This window comes from Aspergillus japonicus (genome assembly GCF_003184785.1).
Source record: "Aspergillus japonicus CBS 114.51 unplaced genomic scaffold BO86scaffold_52, whole genome shotgun sequence".
Lineage (NCBI taxonomy): Eukaryota > Fungi > Ascomycota > Eurotiomycetes > Eurotiales > Aspergillaceae > Aspergillus > Aspergillus japonicus.
The window spans coordinates 36,151-56,021 of NW_020291689.1; the positions used below are offsets into that span (position 1 = coordinate 36,151).

The following is a 19,871-nucleotide window of genomic DNA, read 5'->3' on the forward strand; positions in this document are numbered from 1 at the left end:
AAGTATGACGCCGATCTGTCAGAGGGCGGCAGCTTTTTTTGTTCGAAGGTGCGGCAACGAAAAGAACAACATCAAGCCGACACTGACTGTCATTTGTCCCAATGCTTCTGTGTCTAGGTCGAGAGGCAACGCAGAGTTCACCTACACTATCCATTTCAAGGAACGAAGGCTCGAAATGTATCATATGATAGTTGAGGCTTGTTACACCGAATGAGTCAGCCTTATCTAATATCTCGAGAAGCCCCCTTCTTCCACCTGGAAAGACTTCATGCACCTCATCTCCAAACACGATACGTTCAGTATCTGGACTCAAGTGCTTAACATCCAAAGACCCCAAGCACTCCGCATATTGTACTTAGAGAAGACCCACTTATCCGCAGAACTTGGAAGCGACCCAAGTTGCCCCACTATAGCCCGCCGGCATATCACCCGCCACCCCACAGCAAGTGCAGCCCGTGTAACTCTGGGAGAAGGTGCCATAACGTCGTGGGAATTCGACCAGAGTCTTATAAGCGCCTTGTGTGCCCCTTTTCTACCCATACCCCACTAGCGCACCTTGTTACCCGGTCACTGAAAAGAAAATCCAAAGCGCAACATGGCATCCAAACTCACAAACGACATCGTCAAAATCCTTGATGGAATCGAAGCCGATGCACCAGGCAACAGCGAGGTGGATCGTCTCCACCTCCGCGCAGCCGCACGTCGCCTCCTCGCGCGGGTAGAAACGCCGTATGAACGGGCTTGGTTCTTGTGTTTCGACCAACCGATCATCTTCGCCGCGATACAGATGTGCATTAACTTACAGCTATGGAAGGCATGGTCCGATGCTGGGGGTGGAGAAATGTCGCTTGATGAACTCGTCCAGCTGATAACACCGACCGCTGATACTAACCTCCTGCGCGAGTTTTCCTTTCTTGTTGCAACAAACATGTCGGTAGCGACTCAGGAAGAGCTGACGTGAATTGTCAACTAGGTCGGCTATTGCGCCTTCTAGCCGCGTTCGATGTGGTGGAGCAGACTGCCGCAGACATGTACAAACCCACAGCGTTCTCGTATGCGATCGGGGACGAGAGCACGAAGGTCCGCACCTCATTCCAGGCGGGGTAAGCATTCTTGACACCCCACTACCATCATTATCACAACGCACCCTTGCGCATGCTTCTTCATTCTCTTCCGTTCGTGTGCCTTTCGCAGGACATACCAATACCTCCCTGCAGCACTGAACCTACCCACCTACCTAGCCAACATAGGCTACCGCGAGCCCACGAGCGTCGAGCGAACCAACTACGCAGCGACCGATCCAGACGGCCTCACCTTCTTCGCACGATTGCAAGCCAGCCCCGCCTACTTCGAAGCCTTCACGGGCCACATAGAGTCATGGACCGAAAGGAAGACGCCGTGAACAAAGGTCTACGACACCGCACGCTTGCTGCGCCAGTCGCCGCTGGAGAATGGCTCCGCATTCGTGGTCGACGTGGGTGGCAATACCGGCATTGATATCGCGCAGGCGCAGAAGAAGCATCCAGACCTTTCTGCCGGAGCATTCATCCTACAAGATCTCCCGGAGATCATCGAAACAGCCCGGGTAGATGAGAAGATTACGACGATGGCGCATGACTTCTTCTTACCACAGCCGGTGCGAGGTGAGAGACATCCTTACCCGCCTCCCTTCCTGAGATTGAAAGGATAAAATAACTGATCGATCGCTCACCATTCAGAGAGCCATATCTATTTCATGCACGCCGTCTTGCACGACTGGCCGGACGACAAAGCCAAGAAGATCCTCGTCCACATTAAAAATGCAATGAAGAAAGGGTACTCCAAGCTCCTCATCTACGACATTGTGCTTCCTTCCACAAAGGCGAGCACAGTCCAAGCGACAATGGACGTGCAGATGATGTCGTTGCTTTCTGCGGCGGAACGCACGGAGGCAGACTGGAGAAGGCTTTTGACTGACGCGGGCCTCCAGGTTTGCAAGTTCTGGCCGGATCCGCGGCAATATGAAATGATCATTGAGACCGAGGTCGAGGATGTTCCGCGCCGTCGGGAGGAAGCAGATCTCTAGATAAGCGAGACAAGACAACATAAAGATATCTCGTCTGCGAGAGCCGGGTTTTGCCAAGCACACCGGGGTGGGACTCACCGTTCACTAGCAAAGGGGGATGCGTCGCTCCGTGAGCTTTCAGTGCTTTTTCTCTACCAGGTGGTATGATTCAGACTTAGGCATTAGCAATGGGTATTTTGGCGGAGTCAGGGTCAGACTTACGAGTCGTCTTGATCTAATCCCGAGTGAAAGTACGGGAGTAGGTGTGAATTAGGATTCGGCTATACGACCGGTCCCCTTACAGATTCCAGAAGATGGATTGCAATATATAGCCCATACTTTGCTCAGATGCAGGCTCTCCAACGATAGCATCGACCGGGGCAGGTGCTGAAGATTTACTGGTCAGTACCAGTAGCTGTCACCAGGAGTGTTGCATTAGTGCCACGGACAGATTCCTGTCAACCGGAGGAATGGAGGCGAGGTTCAACTCAGGAATGCACGGAACAAAGAAGATGGACAACAGGAATGGTATTTCCCACGGTAATCAACATAACAGCATGAGCTCGACACAAATGAGAAGGAAGAGCGTGAGCTGAGTAATACCTTGTGCCTGAAAGACCGCTACTAAATCAACTTTTGGGAACTTTTAGGTTGATGCTACGGAAGGAGCAACATTCTTCACTAAGCTTTATTCCTAAGGTATCCCCCGCGGACTACCAATGAGTGTGAACCTGCACTTCTCACAACATGCCATCGAGTGACCGTCAACTATTCTGAGCCTAAATTCACTGGAATGTCTGCGATGCTACGCACTCACACCCGTGGGTAAGAAAAGAGATTAACCTGCGAATTCATTATTACGGCACGATACTAGCGAGTGTCTAAATAGACTCAGAAGAATCGAAATGGAGTAAACATACTCGGCTTTGCTATAGCCTGCACATGGCACATCCGGGTTGTCTACCAAGTACGAGTTGACAAACAGAGACTAAATCCCATGACCCGAACGGTGCTCGCCTTTCTGGCCTTGGCCTCCTTCGGTGTGCCTATCCTGCTTCCTCCTCCTGGCAGTGCATAAATCCACCCTCGATCTAACATCTAACAACAGTAACGGCTGGCCTCACGCCAGGAAACGGAAATAGTACCTGCGCTCAATGGTGCCAACACCAAAACCTCGACCAGACCTGCAAGCCTTTGGCAGCCAAGGGGCAAGGCCCCTGCTATACCTGCGGGCCCGCCCGAAAGGCTGCAACTCAAGAGCTCTGCTCCGGCACTTGCACGGACACTAGTACAGATAGCAAGAATTGCGATTCGTGTGGGGCAGTGGTGAGTATCGGGGTTACTGCAGTCCCGGGGTCTTCACCGAACGATACTGACTCCTCCACAGTGCCCGACAGGATCAACCTGCTCCCAGGGCGTTTGCATCTGCACGAACTCGGGATTGGGCCTCTGCAACGAAACATGCCCTTCCTTCGATTCCGATAACAATCACTGTGGAGAATGTGGCAACGTGGTGCGTATCATGTCCTCGGAGCGACAGGCACAGAGACTAATTCGGGAGGCTTTGGCTTCTTGCCGCCGCGAGCTGGTAGTGCCCTACATCGTCCACCTGTCAATCCGGAGCTTGCGTTCCTTGCGCAAGTTTCCAGCCACAAACCACATATGCGGTCAGGGACCTCCCGTGGGGTGTGGCAGTGGGCGATTTCAACGGAGATGGCCATCTCGATCTTGCCGTGGGGAATGCGGGGAACGAGACTGTGAGTATCTTGCTCGGGACTGGGTTGGGGAGCTTCCAGACTCAGGTCGCATACGCTGCTGGTAGCTTGCCTTTTCAGATCGCTGTTGGAGACTTCAACGGTGACGGGATTCTCGATCTGGTCTCGGGCACGGCAGCCAATACAGTCAGCCTCTTGTTGGGAACTGGATCGGGAAGTTTCCAGCCACCTCTGCAGTTCCCCGTGGGGACTGGGCCCGTGGCCATCGCTGTCGCTGACCTCAATCAAGACGGCCATTTGGATGTGGTGACGGGGAATCACGATGGAAACAATCTCAGTGTTTTACTGGGGACAGGCGAAGGGAGCTTCCAGTCTCAGAGTCAATATGCCGTGGTGAGCACACCCGACGGTGTGGCTGTCGGTGACTTCAATCAAGACGGGCACCTCGATCTGGTCGTTGGGAATGAGGGCAGCGACGTGGTTAGCATCCTGCTAGGCAATGGCGACGGAAGCTTCCAGCCGCAGACTACAGTTCCGGTCGGATCTGGCCCATATGGTGTGACGGTTGCCGATTTCAACAAAGATGGCCGGCCGGATTTCGCAGTCACAAATACCATGGATGCCTCAGTGAGCGTCTTGTTTGGTGTGGGAAACGGGACCTTCCAGCCACAGGCTGTGTTCACCGTGGGGTCCTACCCGAGAGCTATTACGACGGGCGATTTCAACAAAGATGGTGAGCTTGATATTGCGGTGACGAACGATGGAGGGGCTTCGGTCGGTATCCTGCTTGGGACGGGGTCCGGGGCCTTTCTCGAGCCTGCGGCCTCGTTTGCAGTGGGCAACAACCCGACTGGTATAGCGGTGGGCGATTTCAATGGAGACGGCTACCTCGATCTCGTCACCACAAACGTAGTGGATGCCAGTGTGAGCGTTCTGCTTGGGCGGGCTTGTAACACTTAAGAAGGATGTCGTTGAGCCACGTTATCGGGACCGGAGACCCGGTACTACCGTCATATGAGCCTTTTCATGGTCGGGAATCCAGTTATGTGTGAGCACGCGGTGTGGAAGAGTAATCCTAATGTGGGACCGCGAAAATGGGAATGCGAATGGGAGCTTGTAATGGACCACAGCAACGCTGAACCTTGAGCGAATGTTGAGATCGTTAGTACTGTAGAAGTCCCTAAGAAGGTAATCTGTAGGCAAAGCATGCATAAGAAAGATTCTACAAGAAAGGATCCATACCATCAATGATAATACACAAACCGGGTCAGCAGCACTGTTGGCGCAACATCTGCTAGGCTTTGACTCATTCACTAACCTCCAAGGTACTGTACCTCTAAAAATGCAGCATACCGACTTTGATCATCTTAGCTGAGCTTCTCGTGTAGTCCAGTTTTGGCCTCTCTGGTTTCCTCGCTTTGCTACCCGAGTGACGAGACAGCACTTCGAGTACCTCCACTTCAATACAAACGGCTCGCAACAAAGATATACTGGAGATTCTATACTGTGTTTAACGGCTATCCAGTGTTAGGCCTATTACAGCTTCCGTAAATCAAGGCCGAGGGCCTGATAAGCATATCCAGGAGCGGCGCTTTCCCAGCCCTCCCACTCCATCGAACTGCCTGGTTCATCTCGCTGTCGAGATGTCAAAAGCATCGCGAAAATCCACTTTTAGGGCTGCAGGACACCCAGACGTGTTGCTTGGTACGCGATGACAGGGGCTCGCATAAATCCAGCCAATCAGACCAGCCCCTCAGTCGAGATGTCAACTGATCATGAAAATCCGCCTTTAAGGCTGAAGCCTCGGACGTGTTAATTGGGACGCGTCGACAGGGGTAGCTCTGGAGCGAGCCAATCACACCCTTACCTCCGGCGAGATGTTGAAAGTATCACGAAAATCCACACTTAGGGCTGCAGGATCATGGACGTGTTGTCTGGTACGCGCTGGACAGGGTGCACGTGGCTCTGGTTATCTGGTGTTATCTGATCGATCAGTCAAGTAGCCCTCACTGTCCACTCCGTTGCTGTCAGCTTCCACGATAACTTGGTGTATTGTGAGGAAGCATTGCCCGATCTCCTGTCGCAGTACGCTCGAGACCCCCTCGTGTCAGCGACGAAAATCACACGAACGAGAGACTCGGTCACTGAAATACCTTTCAGACTCCGCGCAGAGGTCAACCTTCTCGTTGTCAGAGAACTGCTCCAGGCAGGAGACAACCAACTGCGCATGCAGAAAACCAAGAGCGCTCATCGTCGATCAGAATGGCCCGCGACTGTAGAACCCCATCCCCGTCCTCGCCGGAAGAATCGGAAGTTTATGTACCAACGGATGAGTAGTGTGTACTGGGTTTCGTTCTTTACGAATGTCATTTTTCCATTACTGTGACTATCACGTTTACCGCCTGAATCGCTCTTCTACCACTTCCTATTCAAGAAGCATCTGAGGCGTATGCTTAGGTTATCCGATACTTCGGTACTTTCACGGTTAGATGACCGAGAAAAGGATCCATATTAGGTGGGACTCTGCTAGACAGCATTGAAGTAGTGTATGTACGTATCCGGCTCCACTGACGATCATACACGACCTCACCGAGTATGATATGTGCCCTGCCGCTGGAAGCTGAACCGTGGATCGCGCCCCGCAGTTCCCATCGAGGGGGATCGATCGGCAGTGTAGCCCGGCTCGCCGCTCCCACGCGTATCGTCGGCTCAGGGGTTGCGCATTAACCCCTCTAGTCCAGAAACCGAGAGTAGAAGACGCTGCAATGAACCTATCTTCGCACTGGTGTAAGTTGCTTATCGCAGGTTATTAACTAAGATGCCCGCCTCATCCTTCATCGAAGCCAAGACCCTGGTACCCGCTATGTCGGCAGGAAAAGAATCATTTTGCAGCCCCTTGGAGGCCCATCAATCAACCGGTAACGCCATATGCTTGTTTGTATGATACTTGCACAATGTGAAATGCATTTGAACGATGCTGGATGTATGTCTCATCTCAATCCTCGAAATACCAGTGAAATCGACGAGAAAGATATTATGTATTCTCCCGAAGGATGAATACATAATAACCTTCCTAGCATAACCTTCCCCTCATATCTGTCCCTTCCTTTCCACTTTCCCATCCTCTCCTCTTTCTGCTCGGTTCGCCTTTTTTTTTTGTGTGTGTGTGTTTCTCTCCGAATCTCTCCCACGCATGTTTTGCTTACCATTGAGCCGTTCAAGAAGTGTCAAGCAGGAGGCCAAGTCCATACATCGAATGGTGCGTGATAAGTGTGACAGAGCGAAAATACAAACTCAATGTCGAAGCCCCTCCACCATTCCCCTGTTACAACCCGTACACGATGGAACTGGAAGGAGATCCAAGTCATACGTCGCATTCGATTGCTCCCGAGCACAAACTAGCTAGCAAAGTCTCCTCACGGCTCATACCTCCACCTCTGCCAGTTAGCACCACCTCGTCCCATCACAGAAGACCTTCATCCGAAGTCCTCTCCAGGAGTCGAGAATGAACCACCTCATCTCTCCTCCTCAATGACATACGGACCCTGCAACACCTGATTACTGCGAGTAATCACGCGGCGATCCTCGCCCCCATTCTGCCCGGGGACCCATTCCACCTTGAAGATGGCACTGAACTCAAGAGTTAGCATCGCTGACCCTCCCCAAAACAAACTCCCCACACTCCAAAGCCGGAAAAGACGGAAGAGATAACGTACTGAACCCTCCCCTCATAAATTTTGCCATCATCCTTCCCGATCACGCGACCGCGCATGCCGAACCCGAGGGTACCGCCGCGGCCCTCCGGGTCGCTGGGGTCTGGGGAGGCGATGGCCTCGTGGAACTTGAACTCGAGGAAGGTGTAGCGGGAGCGCCAGTTCTGGACGAAGTTCTTGAAGTCGTCGAAGTGGAGCTTTTCGTAGTTCCATCTGCGGGGGTCATTGTATGTTAGTGGAGCGATGGTCTCTGCGATAGCATGTCGGTGCTGGGGAGAGCGGGGAGGGTGAGGCGATGCTCACTCGAAGGTGGTTTCGGGGCTGAAGTTCTCCTCCAGCAGCTTGAGGGCCTCCTCGTCAGAGGGGATCTCGTACATCAGGCTTGTTCCTGAGTTAGTGATCGCTCGAACCAGATGATCACAAGGGGAAGGGGATACCGCTGGATGCGCTGGACGTAGTATAGCAGAGGAATGATCACCTCGTCGGACTTCTTGGTCGGGGGAGTGGTCTTGCTGGGAAGGGGAATCATGGCTGCAATGCTCTTAGAGAAGGCTGATTTCATTCAAGTTGCTGTTGGAACTGGTGCGGTGCTGGATGGGAGAAAGATGTTGATGGCCCAGACTAGAGGGGGTTTACATATTTTCGTTCTCCAGACGCAACAGGGAAATGCTTTCAGCGCGATACGAAGCTGACGGCACTGGTATCACAGATGATCTAGCACAGTATCGACGCAAGGGTCAACCGTTCATCCTCCGATTCGAGGTCCGTGAAAGGTGTTCGTGGTGTTCAGTCGGGATTTAAATTTCTCGTATCGGACTGACACCCAGATCTCCGGGTCCGCCATTGCAGATCGGCGTGCGACGTCAAGATCTCGGGTATTTCCACAAGAGTCTAAGTCTATTGCACCACGTAGTTATTTGCTTGCAAGCGCTGGGCCATACTGACGTGGATTGTGTGCCAGCTAACTCGGCGACCTGGTGTGACTGGGCTAGGCGATGCAACGGATGTTGCCGCTCCGCGACACGGTTCACGTACACTCTGTAACCCAGTTTCACTGGCTCCGCACAAGTCACCCTGGATGACAAGGTTGCTAATGTCCATCAAATATCGGGCCGTCTGACAGGTTGGTCACTTTGACGTCAGGGACCGTCAACCGCCCTGAATTTCATCAAATGGTCTTCTCCCGAGGACTTTGCTAGCATTTTTCACCCAGACCGAGCCCTGTCCCACACAGCAATGTCCAACTAATTGAATGTCTGGAGAAAAGCCTGAAGGCGTGTAATATCATCAAAAGGTACAAGGGAACATGATGACATTGACTGTACAACTTCAGACAGCTGGATTCTCGATTACTTGACAGTCAGCTGACTCGAACGGGAAAGAAGGATACGGGGAGGCAAGAAGGCAGCAATAAGGCCAATCACAATGCATTCATACTCATATATTCACCAATACATAACCTCCCAAGCAGCGGAGTCGATCTGAAAACAACTAACCAAAACCAGTCTCTTATGCAATTCCAGAAGAAGTCCAAGACTATCACACACCAACACAATACTTGAAAAACCTCGTGTTAAAGTCCCCTCTCCTCCAGCGCCCGCCGCAACGTCTTTTGAAACCCAAATACATGCTCTGGCGACAGCATTGTGTAGTGCGCGCCCGCCACATCGTGGAACCGCGGCTCCGACCGCGCGAAATCCTTCCATTTGACCATGTGCTCGTCGTACCACTGGCGCTTGGAGGACGCCACTCCCGCAAGTGGGATACAATAGAAACAATCAATGCCGACAACCGACCCGGACGGCTCATATTCTACTGCCATACTCTGCAGGCCGAACGCGAGACACGCCCACTTCAGAAGACCCTGCCTCGTCAGTGCCAGCTCCGCCAGCCGTTTTGGGTCTGAACTCCCCCACACTATATCCAGCGCTTCCTCCTGCGAGATGGCGTCCCCAAGCTCCGTCGCCAGCTCACTCGCGCGACCCTCGCTCATCAGTTCCAAAAAGTACGCGAGATGCAGCAGACACTGCCGGAAGTCCAGCTGGCGCATGCGCGATCGAATATGTGGAGGAAGATTGAACGAGCCGAGAAATCCCACAGTATCCCCGTGTTGCTCGAGTCGCTTGCTGGTCTCGAAGGCGAGCATGGCACCGTAGGAGTAGCCGGCAATCGCGTAGGGGCCTTCAGGCTGTGTCTGCTTAATCGCTCTGTGGTATGTGGTAACTGCATCGTCGATACTAGCGAATGGCTCCTCCGAGTCGTTGAAACCTCGCGCTCGGAGGGCAAAAACCGGGCGGTCTTGAATGTATTTGGTCAGGTTCAAGAAGACAAGCACTTCGCCGACCCCCGGGTGGACGAGCCAGAGCGGTGTCTTGTGGCCCTCGTTGTGCAGAACAACGACCGGATTATAAACCTGGGGAGCTTGGGATGCGAGATTCTGGAGATCTCGAACAGATTCACCTAGCGCTCGAATGGTCTGGTTTCTAAGAAGTGTGATGATTGGGATTTCCTGAGACAGCTCTAAGAGTTCCTCGAGGGCCTTCTTAAGCTTGATCAGCTCGATTGAGGTGATGCCCAAGTCGAGAAGTGGACTTTGTACTCCGAAGTCTTCGTCTTCGAGCCCGAGGGTGTCGGAGAAAATTGCGAGGAGCGTAGATTCGAGTTCGTCTCTTGGTGGTGCTTTTGTAATGCTTCGGTAGAGCTTTACCATCTTGCTGTTCAGCTCCTGGTAAGGCTGGTACTCCCCTCTCTCGTAGCTACCTTTGATCTGCGCCCGAGAGAGTTTGCCCAGTGCTGTCTTTTGGAGGAGAGGCTTTGAGAGTGGAATGACTTGCGGTCGTGCACCGGTGCACATCATGACGGTCTGGGAGATAGCATCAGTCGTTTGAACCCGGGCAACCATATCGTCTGCTTGAAACGTTGGTAGGTAGACCACACAGATTTCTTCCGTATCACCCCCCTGAGGTAGCGAACAGAAACAACAGTTATAAGAAGGAGCAAGGCCTGGGATGTTCGCATCGTCCAGTGCTCTCTCAATAGTTTGAGGGTTATACTTGAGGCCGTTTATTATCATTGTGTCCTTGTCGCGACCGGCCATGATGAGATAGCCGTTCGGGTCAAGCAAACCACGGTCGCCCGTCTTGAACCATCCATCGCTTGTGAAGGAGTCCGCTGTGGTTCGAACGTTGTTGAAGTAAGATTTGAATACTACAGGGCCGGTGACTTCAAGGCTTCCAACCTCGCCTGGCGGAACGCAGGTGTTGGCGGGCGAGCCATCCGTGATCCGAACCTGGATGCCCGGCATGCATTGGCCGACTGCCGCGAATTCTAGCTTCTCCTGTTCGTCATACTCGGGGCATCGCGTATTGAAAATGGCCCCGGCACATGTCTCAGTCATTCCGAACCCAGGTACGATAACATTCGATGGGGCGCCGTGTTGGACCAATAGTTTCGAGATGCCAGCACATGTTCGAGTCACATTAGCTTCTCCGCCTGAAGCAATGTATGTGAGACAGCTGAGATCCCACTGAGGCGTGTCCTGTAGATTTTCAAGGGTGGCTCGAAGTTTGGCTAAGAAGAAATTGGGCGCAAATGTCCGGCAGACACGGTGTGTGTCGATCAAGTCAAGAAAGGTGGTAGGATTCGACAGGAGATCCGATCCGGGAACATGCACTTGATCCATGCGAGCGAGCATGGCTTGCAAATGGATTTCAACCAATGCTGCAACATGGTCGAGGTTAACCCAGTTCATTAAGCTTCTACCGGGGAGCGAGACGACTGAAAGCTTGCCGACGTTCGCGGCCAGGATTTGACCGTGGCTTAGGCAAACTGCTTTGCAATTCCCGGTGCTGCCGGAGGTGAGGAGCATGACGGCAGTGTCATCTGGCCCAGGGTTGATATTTATGTTCTCCACAAATGACGATGCTGACAAATTGAGAGATTCGACGAATACGGGGCGTATTGCATTCTGGTCACCAAATTCAGGCACCTGGCTCTCTCGAGTCAAGCACAAAGGCTGCTTCAGCATTACGGACAGATGTTTGAGATGAGCCGTGCGGAGGAGGGGGCTGTTGGGAAGCGCCGTGGACATGGCCGGAATACATCCCGCCAACATCACTGCCCAGAACCAGACGATGTTGTCCCAGTGGGATGTAAAATGCAGAAGCACTGGTGACTGGGGCAGGATGTCATTGGCATTCCTGCGGCAGAGTGCTTGACTAGCCTGACGTGCCTCACGCAAGAGGTCGCAATAGGAGTAAGTGCTGCGGCATTTGGTCGGGCCCGAGGAGTAACAAATAATCTGCCCACTTTCCCTCTCCCCAGCCACGGCCTGGAGCAATTGAAGGAGGTTTTCGCACGTCATATTTTCGAACGATAGAGAGACCTTGACAAGAAATCGAATGCAGCGGTGTTCTGGTGCAAAGAGGCAAATCTAAGATGGTATGTGAAAAGCGCTCACTGCCTAGGCATCTGATGGCACGCCCTTATAACCTCTCGCAGCTTCTGCATCTGTATCTCGGGGTTCCAGTCTCTGAAGTCCCGACCGGCATAACAATTCGAAGGTCTGTTGGGTCACCTCGGAGTAAGTCAAAGCTTGCAAATCTTACTCGGCATTGCGGAGCTTGAGGTTCCAGGGAATGGCCGCACCGTAGCCTTAGCCTGTGATACCACATGGAAATGAGCACGGTGGCGTATTGGACTGTGTGGTGCACTCATCAAGACCGTAAGAGATTTCAACACCATTATCAGTGGAGACAAGCTTCTGAGCGACATGTTTTCGGCCGACACGAGTCTAGAATCGCTTTTTCCAAGTAACTCCGCTCTATCCAACCTACTGACAAGCAGCGAGTATCTTCGTTTCGGACATTCCGGGTCTGCCAACGCACGTGTAAGCCTGTCAAGCTTTGCATTGTGAGAAGTGGAAGTCATCATGGAAATTGAACCGAACCGCGATTGCAAAGCTGACATGGGTGGTACCTCCGACGTAAGCGTCCCGTTTGACTTAGCGATTAAAAGGCTGTCGGATGTCAAAGAAAAAGAGGGACGGTGAAAAAGTCTATTCGAACCACTGAAGGAGGTGGGGGAGGGGAAAGTGGTCTAGGTCGATGCTGGCAATGATGATTGTGTGTTATACCGGTGGTGTCAGGAGGCAGTTGTCACTTCTCTTACCGGGGAGGAAAGATAACGGGGAGGAGCCGATGAGAGAGGCTAAAAGAATAAAGTTCGAGAATAAAGAGTAGTGCTGATGACACGTTGAAGGAACATCAAGGTTGTGCAGGGACCTTCGTTGACATTAACACTTGAGGATGATGGGAGCAAAGAGGAAGAACAGAAGAGACGGAGGGAAGGGAAAGGAAACTCGGCAAGCCGTGGCCGCCGCCTAAGAAAGAGATATGCAAGGGCAGTTAACTACTACGTATACTCGCCCTCACGTTGCGATTGCCAAAGCCCAGCACCTGGACAACTGAATCTGTGAACTCCATTCGGAGCCTTGGCCAACCACGACAATAAATGGTGTTAACACAAGAACACGTTCAATTGGGTCAATCTGTTGTCATAATACAAAAAGCAATACTTGTAAAAGCACCGACCAATAACCATTACTAGACCCTTCCCTCACCTCAGGCTTGCTTTACCGCAACGATCAGGGCCTGGTATGGGTCTAACCCATGATACTGAACGTCCACTAGCTTCAGACCCGCAGAATCCAGTAATTTGGCCCAAGCCCCGCGAGTCCGTTCCTGTGCCCCGACGTTCGCCATCATCTGCAAATCCATCGCTGTAGCCATCCAGTCAATTCCACTGTTGGGCAGAACCATCTCATCAAGAAGGAGAGTTGAATCGCTGCGCATCGCCTTTGCGGTATTCCGCAGGATTGATTGACAGCTGCTGTCAGGGAAATCGTGGAGAACTCCGCGGAAATAATAGAACTTGGCACCTATCGCCAATCAGCAAAGTCTACGCTGGAGTCATCGTCTCCGAGTCTTACCTATGACCAGCTGTTCCTCGAAAATATTGTAATCCATTTTCTCAACGCCCGGGATGGTTGGGGCACTCTCCATAACCTGGGGTAAGTCTTGAAGGATAAATCGACCGGGAATGTCGGGGTCGTACTGTAGCACCCGCTGGCATTGATGGCCGGTGCCCCCGCCAACGTCCACAAATAAGACCTCATCTGTTGCTGTTCCCTTACTGCGAAGGAAGGTTGCAAGCTTGGCCCAGTTAGTGGTCTGGTTTCTCTGGAAATGCATGTGGTTGTGGAACATGGCGCATTTCTCCGGGTGGGCTTTCAGGAACGCGAACAGGTCGCCTTTACAGCCGAATGCGTCATGCAGAGGCAGGTTGAGAGAGTCTGTGGGATTTTCATAGCCTGTTCGCTCGAGGAACGGGGGCAGCTTGGCCATCACGGGAAGGATTAGCTCGTAGCTTGAAGAGCGATGCTATGTTAGCGGATCCCTTCCTCACTAGCTCTGGTGCGGGTTCGAGCGAAGGCAGCCTTACTAGGAGTTGATATAGCTCTCGCCCTTGGGAGAGGCCAGAGTCCGGGTCATCTTGTTCGCTGCAAAGAGGTCGGGTCCGAGCTCTGTGATCATACGGACGCTCGCGAGATAACGCATAATACGGCCTAAGATACATTAGCTTCCTCGTCATATGGGAGCACATTTTGATACCAAGCAATATTTCGTCAGCAGAGGTCTCTTTGGCCAGCCGATCGAGATGGATGCCTGAGTCACTCGAGGCGAGCAGATGAAATAGACGCAGCTTAACGCCTATTCTCGCCCCATAGACCTCGAGGGGCTATTGCGTCGTTAGCATCGCCCAACCTGCGCATCAATAGACATACAGCAAAAGTGATGCGCTGAACAGCATCTTCCTCCGGCTCGAGTGAAACAATGAGATCGCGCAGCTCATTCACCAACCTGCCGCGATTGTCTTCATCCAGACATTTGGCGAGATCTCTAACATGATCGAGAGCTTCGTCCATATTTTGTTGATTTGGGTGCTACTGTTTTACAGGGACGGGGTTTGGCCGGTGTTCGATGGTATGGAAGTATTCTGAGAAGAAAAGCGATAGGGCGATTATGGTGAAAAAGACAGGATATGGTCCTGTTTTGACTTAAATTTAAGACAAAATACCATAAAGAAATCTGTGCCCTGCGGGAGTACCAAGGTATATTGCCTGAGAGCTGAATATGAACCGGTGGAATTCAGATGCAACCATGGGGGGTAGGAGAGTCCGAGTTAACCGATCCACCCATGTGAATCTGTTAACAACGCCGTAAAGTCACTCCTAGTTGTGAAAGCTAGAAAAAAAGGTTAACGACGATGAATGCATCTAGGATGAAGACAAAGATATCGATGTCATTCACTTTGCATGAGACTGGGGCCATACTTGTCGAAAGGAATCATCATGTAGGGTCCAATCCCCCCCACCTCTCACTTCAACGAACATCCCACTTCAACAAACTTTTTTTTTAAACAGATAAGGAGCCACTTACGTATTCATCATGGTCTTCGTTCCCTCAACTGTGGTTCTCTTGTACTTTGGTTCCACCAGAAGCCACATAGAAACCTTCTCGGGTTGACCCAGGCCTAGACTCGGACTTCTTCTAGGATGATGACAGAATACTGACCGACAGTGGCTGGGAAAGTATCGTCCATGAGTCTGCTCTTTGCATCAGCATGTGATCCGGATCACATGAATTTCGGGGAATGAGCGAAGCAACACATCGGACCCGGCGCAAGTCAGCCAGCCATTTGGTCCCACAATATGTATAATCCATGACCATGGCAACGTTGGCCTTCCACAACAAGCAGGATACAAACGTACCGCTACGCCTATACCTGAACTAAACGCGTCAACGATTACCAACATAGTAAACAGAGGTCATAGGTCAAAAAGCCCATCAGAACGAAAGCCGATCCTATCCTACTCTTAAAACATCTTGAGAGCAACCGACTTCAACTCTTCATGCCAGGCACTTCCCAGATAAACAGATCTCCTTCCCAATTAGAAAGCAAACTCACCATGATCACGCAAGAGGGGCCAGTGGCTCAGAAGCCAACTACCACCGGGGGAGCGACAGCCGTTGCCGATCCCCCCCTCTGCGCAGTGTGTTCAAGCATGACGAGCTCCCCTCGACTAGGGGACCTTGCAGCCTCCATCAGTACCGCGACCAGGACAATCGAGGACTGTCTCAAGCAGCGGAACCTACCGTACCCTTCCTTCGAGCCCAACGGGGGAATCACCCTACCACGGGAGCTACAGGATGCAAAAGAATCAATCCTAGATTCGGCTTCCGAGCTACGATATCTGCTCACCGATCCCGTGAGCGCATTCTTCGATGGAGCGGTAAGTCATGACGCGTCAGGTCCAACCTCGACAACCATAACTCACAATGTAATATAGCCGGTGGGGTTCATGAGTATGGTAGTGATCCAACGCTTCAACATCGCCACTCTAATCAAGCCGGACATGGAGATGAGTTTTGCATCGATCGCAGAGCAGACGGGCCTGAGGGAGGGGGTGGTCAAACATGTCCTGCGCCACGCGATGACCTTGCGGGTGTTCCGCGAGCCGCGACGGGGATTTGTGGCCCATACCCCTCGGTCGGTGGTGATGAGAGATGGTGATATAGCACGCTGGATGGCTTTCTCCATTGACGAACTGACAGAGGCTATTCTTTGTGTAAGTGTTACCGCGAGGTCTATGAGGGCATTAGCACTAACTCTATTTTCCATTCCAGGCGCCCAATGCTATGCAGAAATGGCCACGGTCGGATGAGCCCAATGAGACGGTAAGCACTACCTGCATATACCCTCTGGCTCATTTATTCCAAGACAAGTCGCTGATAATGGATTTGTATGTGCTAGGGCTTCTCCCTCGCCGAGAACACGGATCGTCCGATTTACGAGGTCCTGGAGGCAGATCCTGTGCGCGGGGCCCGGATGGCCAGTGCCATGAACGTGTGGGCCTCAAGCGAGAGCTATTCTGCCTCGAAAGTAGTAGAGTCCTATGACTGGAGTCGGCTGAGGGCAGGCCCAGTTGTGGATGTTGGCGGCTCACGAGGACAAGTTGCGGTTGCAGTGGCCTCGAAGTTCCCAGCCTTGAAATTTGTGGTGCAGGACCTCGAAAGCACCATAGCAGGAGCTGACTTCGATCTGCCACCAGAAGTCGCCGACCGCGTGAGCTTTATGGCCCACAACTTCTTCCAAGAGCAGTCGGTTGTCGCTTCCGCGTATTTCCTGCGGTGGATCCTGCATAACTGGTCGGACAAGTACTGTATCAAGATTCTCCATGCACTGATTCCTGCGCTGCGACCGGGTGCACGGGTCATTGTCAACGAGATCTGCATGCCTGAGCCAGGAGAGGTTCCTATCTGCAGGGAAAGGTTGGCACGGTAGGTTGCCCCGATTGCCGCCATGGGACTTTGGGCTAACAGGCCGTGACAGGACAATGGGCTTGGGCATGATAGGCCTGTTCAACGCCTATGAGCGGGATATCGAAGACTGGACGCGGGTTTTCAAGCAAACGGACTCGAGATTCCGATTGCTTGGCTGTCGGCACCTGGACGGTGCGGAAATGGCTTTGATCGAATTCGAGTGGACCGGATGATCGCGACAGCCTTCATGCAGTTGAAGATATACTGTTATTCATTAAGGTATATTGATTCTGCAGGGAAACATAGCGAGAGAAGAAGAGGAAGTGTAGGATCCAGTATCGAACTATGGTCGTTGTTCCTATGACTTCCAAAACCTGTAAGGGTTCAACAACTCTACACCTCCCCAGAACCACCATTGTGACCGTTGTTCCGTGTCAATCCCAACATCCCGCGGAGTGAGAGGCATTTCGATGGCCTTTATTGCAAGCGCAGTAGTCAAACCCCTGTTCCCAATTTTCACCCCAGTCGATCCGAATCTATAGACCCAACAAGTAGGGAAGCCACCGTCCTCACACTGCATGTCCCGCAATGTACTTTCATCGAGCAGATTCGACATCCCGAGCAGCTTGCACGCATAGACCCGCATGGCCAGCGAAATGGCGTCGCCAGTGGCACCAATTCGCTCATGCAATCTTTCTCCCAGCAGAGGTACAAGCCGAGCGCGGAGTGGACTCATCCTCAGGAAGGTCGAGAGGCGGGCTAGGAAGTACAAGAAGGCGTCCGGACTGATGTAGTATCTTGTGCCCTGCAGGTAGGCTCTATGTCGCAGAACGTCCAGGATCCAGTTGAAGGTGGCGAGTAATTCGCATTCTCGGCCATTCTGGGCAAACAGGCTGAGTACATTCACACACACGACGGGGTCGACTCGAGGGCGGGTGGGATCGAAATATGTCTTCCGAGGTTTGTTAGGAAGGGAGATGCCGATGAATTCACGATGATCATACCGGGACTATCTCATCATTGTCCAAGAGAAGCAGGATCTCGTCCATCACACCAGAGACGACGTCCTTATGAATTGGAAGAACCGAGAGCGCGATAGAGGTGGTGTCCAGATCGTTGGGGAAAGTGCTCGTGGGCGACTGAGGAATCCCTTTTAACAGTCCCACGGTATTAATAGCTGCAACACCGGGCTCAGGAAGAATTTGACCAACCAATGAAGTAGTTCCATGTTCGATCCCAAGGTTCGAGTTCAATCAAGTCTCTAAGCCCACGTTCGTTAGACATTCCACATGCCACACAAAAGACTGAAAAGAGAAGCTCACCGGTCGCCCGTGAGCTCCAGAATCAACAATTGCGCAAAATTCTCGTGAATCACTGAGTTATCGCTAGTCACAGTGAGCAGGCTCTTTGCATTCGACCTGAGATACCTCAAACCCCGAGAGACAGGGTCTTCCAGCAGGTTCCGGATTCGTTGATTGAAATCCGCGACGTTCTTGAACACCACGCCGTGCATCCCCACGGATTGCGCGACCAACACATTCTCTGCTTTGTCGTCCACGAACACAACCTCGTCAGGCTTCAGTCCCGTCTCCGCGAGAACGACCCAATAGAATCCAAGATCTGGTTTGCGCATCCCGACAACCCCGGAGAGATATACATGGTCGAAGACCGGATAGCTGTCCACGATGCGACTAATGCATTCCTGCTCCGCGCGAGGCGTGTTCGTCATGCCATACACTTTGAGCCCGGGGTTGCGCTTTCTTGTTTTGCTCAGAAGCTCAAGCACTGTGTGGTTTATCTCCAGACTCTGTCGGGCCTGTATCATGGTGGAAGCCATGTCCGCAGCGCTGATGGAGAACCTTTCCACTAGCTTCGCATAACATTCTTCTTCGGAATATCTCCCGCGCTCGTAATCGAACCATATCTCGGAGGACATGATTTGTTTGAGTTGTGCCGGGGAGAACGGGCTTTGGGCTGGCGGGGTCCATGAGCATAGAACTCCAGCGAAGTCTAGGACCAGTGCTTTGATGGGGGACATTGTTGTTGGCGATATCGAGCTAGATCACTTTCGAACCCACCGTGGAAAATGGCTACGAAGATCTCCGATGGCCGGGGGGGATGAGGTAGGCTGCTTTATATTGTTATGCTGGAACTTGATGCGAAGTACAGCGTAAAAAGCATCCGGAATCGACGGCACCCTTCTGAGGGCGAACTCCACAACGACTAATCATAAAATCTCAGTCTTGACTGAACAATGCTTCTAGCTGGTTAGCATCAGGCGACGACTTGTTATGCGATCAAGTAATTATGGATCTCTATGGTGGATGAATGGCGCTAGGAAGAAAGCGACCGCATCCATCATGGATAGATGGGAGATAACCATTATCAAGGATCTATGCAGACCAATCGACATATCTGTATATAAAAAGTCTGGTAGTCTGGACAGTGTTTCATCCGATCCTTTATTACTGAACTTGACTCGAAGAATTCTTAGTTGCACATCGATTAGTGATCTGAGGGGGTAGGCTACTCGTTTCTGATTATTCTATACATCTAGCGGGAGCTACTAGTCATCTGAGATACACTCCGTCGACTAATCATTTCGCGGCCCTTCCTGTGTGGGATCGGAAGGCATTGAAATCCAAGCTATCTCGAGGCATAAGAGCCAATAAGACCGTTCCCCATCAACCACACCTCACGCTGTCTAATATAATGTGGAGCGGGTGGTTTAAGTGCCGGGTGAGATACAATCGGCAATGTGTTGAGAAATGCCAAGCTTTGGGTCCTTGTTTTTTTCCCAATTCGACCATAAATGAGTCTGCTGGGATACATATCTCGAATATGTCTTTTCCTCTCCGATTGCGAAGTGCGATCTGAAGGAGATTCTCTGAAGAATGTCGCCATCCGAATTTACACAAGTATACCCAAGCCGACCACCGCACATCGGCGGCTATCCTCGACAAATAGAAACAACACGCACACCCTGATATTCCCCCCTCCCCGCCCGGAGCACGTC

General features: G+C 52.0%; 7 protein-coding genes across 7 annotated transcripts; 3 read left to right on the forward strand and 4 right to left on the reverse strand.

Moving 5' to 3' along the window:
- Positions 1-595: 595 nt before the first annotated feature.
- Positions 596-2,460, forward strand: BO86DRAFT_450038 (putative O-methyltransferase; the record flags this gene model as incomplete). Its single annotated transcript, XM_025676767.1, has 5 exons — positions 596-899; positions 974-1,103; positions 1,195-1,270; positions 1,409-1,643; positions 1,719-2,460. 5 exons carry the CDS (start codon positions 596-598, stop codon positions 2,063-2,065), a joined length of 1,092 nt encoding a protein of 363 aa, XP_025524736.1. The 3' UTR covers positions 2,066-2,460.
- A 544-nt stretch (positions 2,461-3,004) lies between these two features.
- Positions 3,005-4,771, forward strand: BO86DRAFT_391466 (integrin alpha N-terminal domain-containing protein). Its single transcript, XM_025672606.1, has 4 exons — positions 3,005-3,084; positions 3,153-3,370; positions 3,432-3,557; positions 3,637-4,771. The coding sequence occupies exons 1-4, from the start codon at positions 3,042-3,044 to the stop codon at positions 4,717-4,719; spliced, it is 1,470 nt and encodes a 489-aa protein (XP_025524737.1). The 5' UTR covers positions 3,005-3,041; the 3' UTR covers positions 4,720-4,771.
- Positions 4,772-7,274: 2,503 nt separating this feature from the next.
- On the reverse strand, positions 7,275-8,001 carry BO86DRAFT_381767 (uncharacterized protein; the record flags this gene model as incomplete). The annotated part of the gene is made up of 4 exons (XM_025670788.1): positions 7,275-7,389; positions 7,476-7,685; positions 7,776-7,853; positions 7,883-8,001. The coding sequence occupies 4 exons, from the start codon at positions 7,999-8,001 to the stop codon at positions 7,275-7,277; spliced, it is 522 nt and encodes a 173-aa protein (XP_025524738.1).
- A 966-nt stretch (positions 8,002-8,967) lies between these two features.
- Positions 8,968-11,835, reverse strand: BO86DRAFT_437499 (non-ribosomal peptide synthetase; the record flags this gene model as incomplete). Its single annotated transcript, XM_025676060.1, has 1 exon — positions 8,968-11,835. One exon carries the CDS (start codon positions 11,833-11,835, stop codon positions 9,046-9,048), a length of 2,790 nt encoding a protein of 929 aa, XP_025524739.1. The 3' UTR covers positions 8,968-9,045.
- A 1,258-nt stretch (positions 11,836-13,093) lies between these two features.
- BO86DRAFT_367822 (S-adenosyl-L-methionine-dependent methyltransferase) lies at positions 13,094-14,457 on the reverse strand (the record flags this gene model as incomplete). The annotated part of the gene is made up of 5 exons (XM_025670171.1): positions 13,094-13,402; positions 13,508-13,898; positions 13,974-14,097; positions 14,144-14,261; positions 14,317-14,457. The coding sequence occupies 5 exons, from the start codon at positions 14,455-14,457 to the stop codon at positions 13,094-13,096; spliced, it is 1,083 nt and encodes a 360-aa protein (XP_025524740.1).
- Positions 14,458-15,597: 1,140 nt separating this feature from the next.
- BO86DRAFT_421232 (sterigmatocystin 8-O-methyltransferase) lies at positions 15,598-17,088 on the forward strand (the record flags this gene model as incomplete). Its single annotated transcript, XM_025675266.1, has 5 exons — positions 15,598-15,825; positions 15,883-16,161; positions 16,220-16,270; positions 16,347-16,873; positions 16,926-17,088. The coding sequence occupies 5 exons, from the start codon at positions 15,598-15,600 to the stop codon at positions 17,086-17,088; spliced, it is 1,248 nt and encodes a 415-aa protein (XP_025524741.1).
- Positions 17,089-17,213: 125 nt separating this feature from the next.
- On the reverse strand, positions 17,214-18,896 carry BO86DRAFT_437508 (HAD family hydrolase; the record flags this gene model as incomplete). Its single annotated transcript, XM_025676061.1, has 4 exons — positions 17,214-17,807; positions 17,860-18,005; positions 18,067-18,116; positions 18,178-18,896. Coding segments are annotated over 4 exons (1,509 nt in total), but the record flags the coding sequence as incomplete, so codon positions are not given.
- Positions 18,897-19,871: the final 975 nt, after the last annotated feature.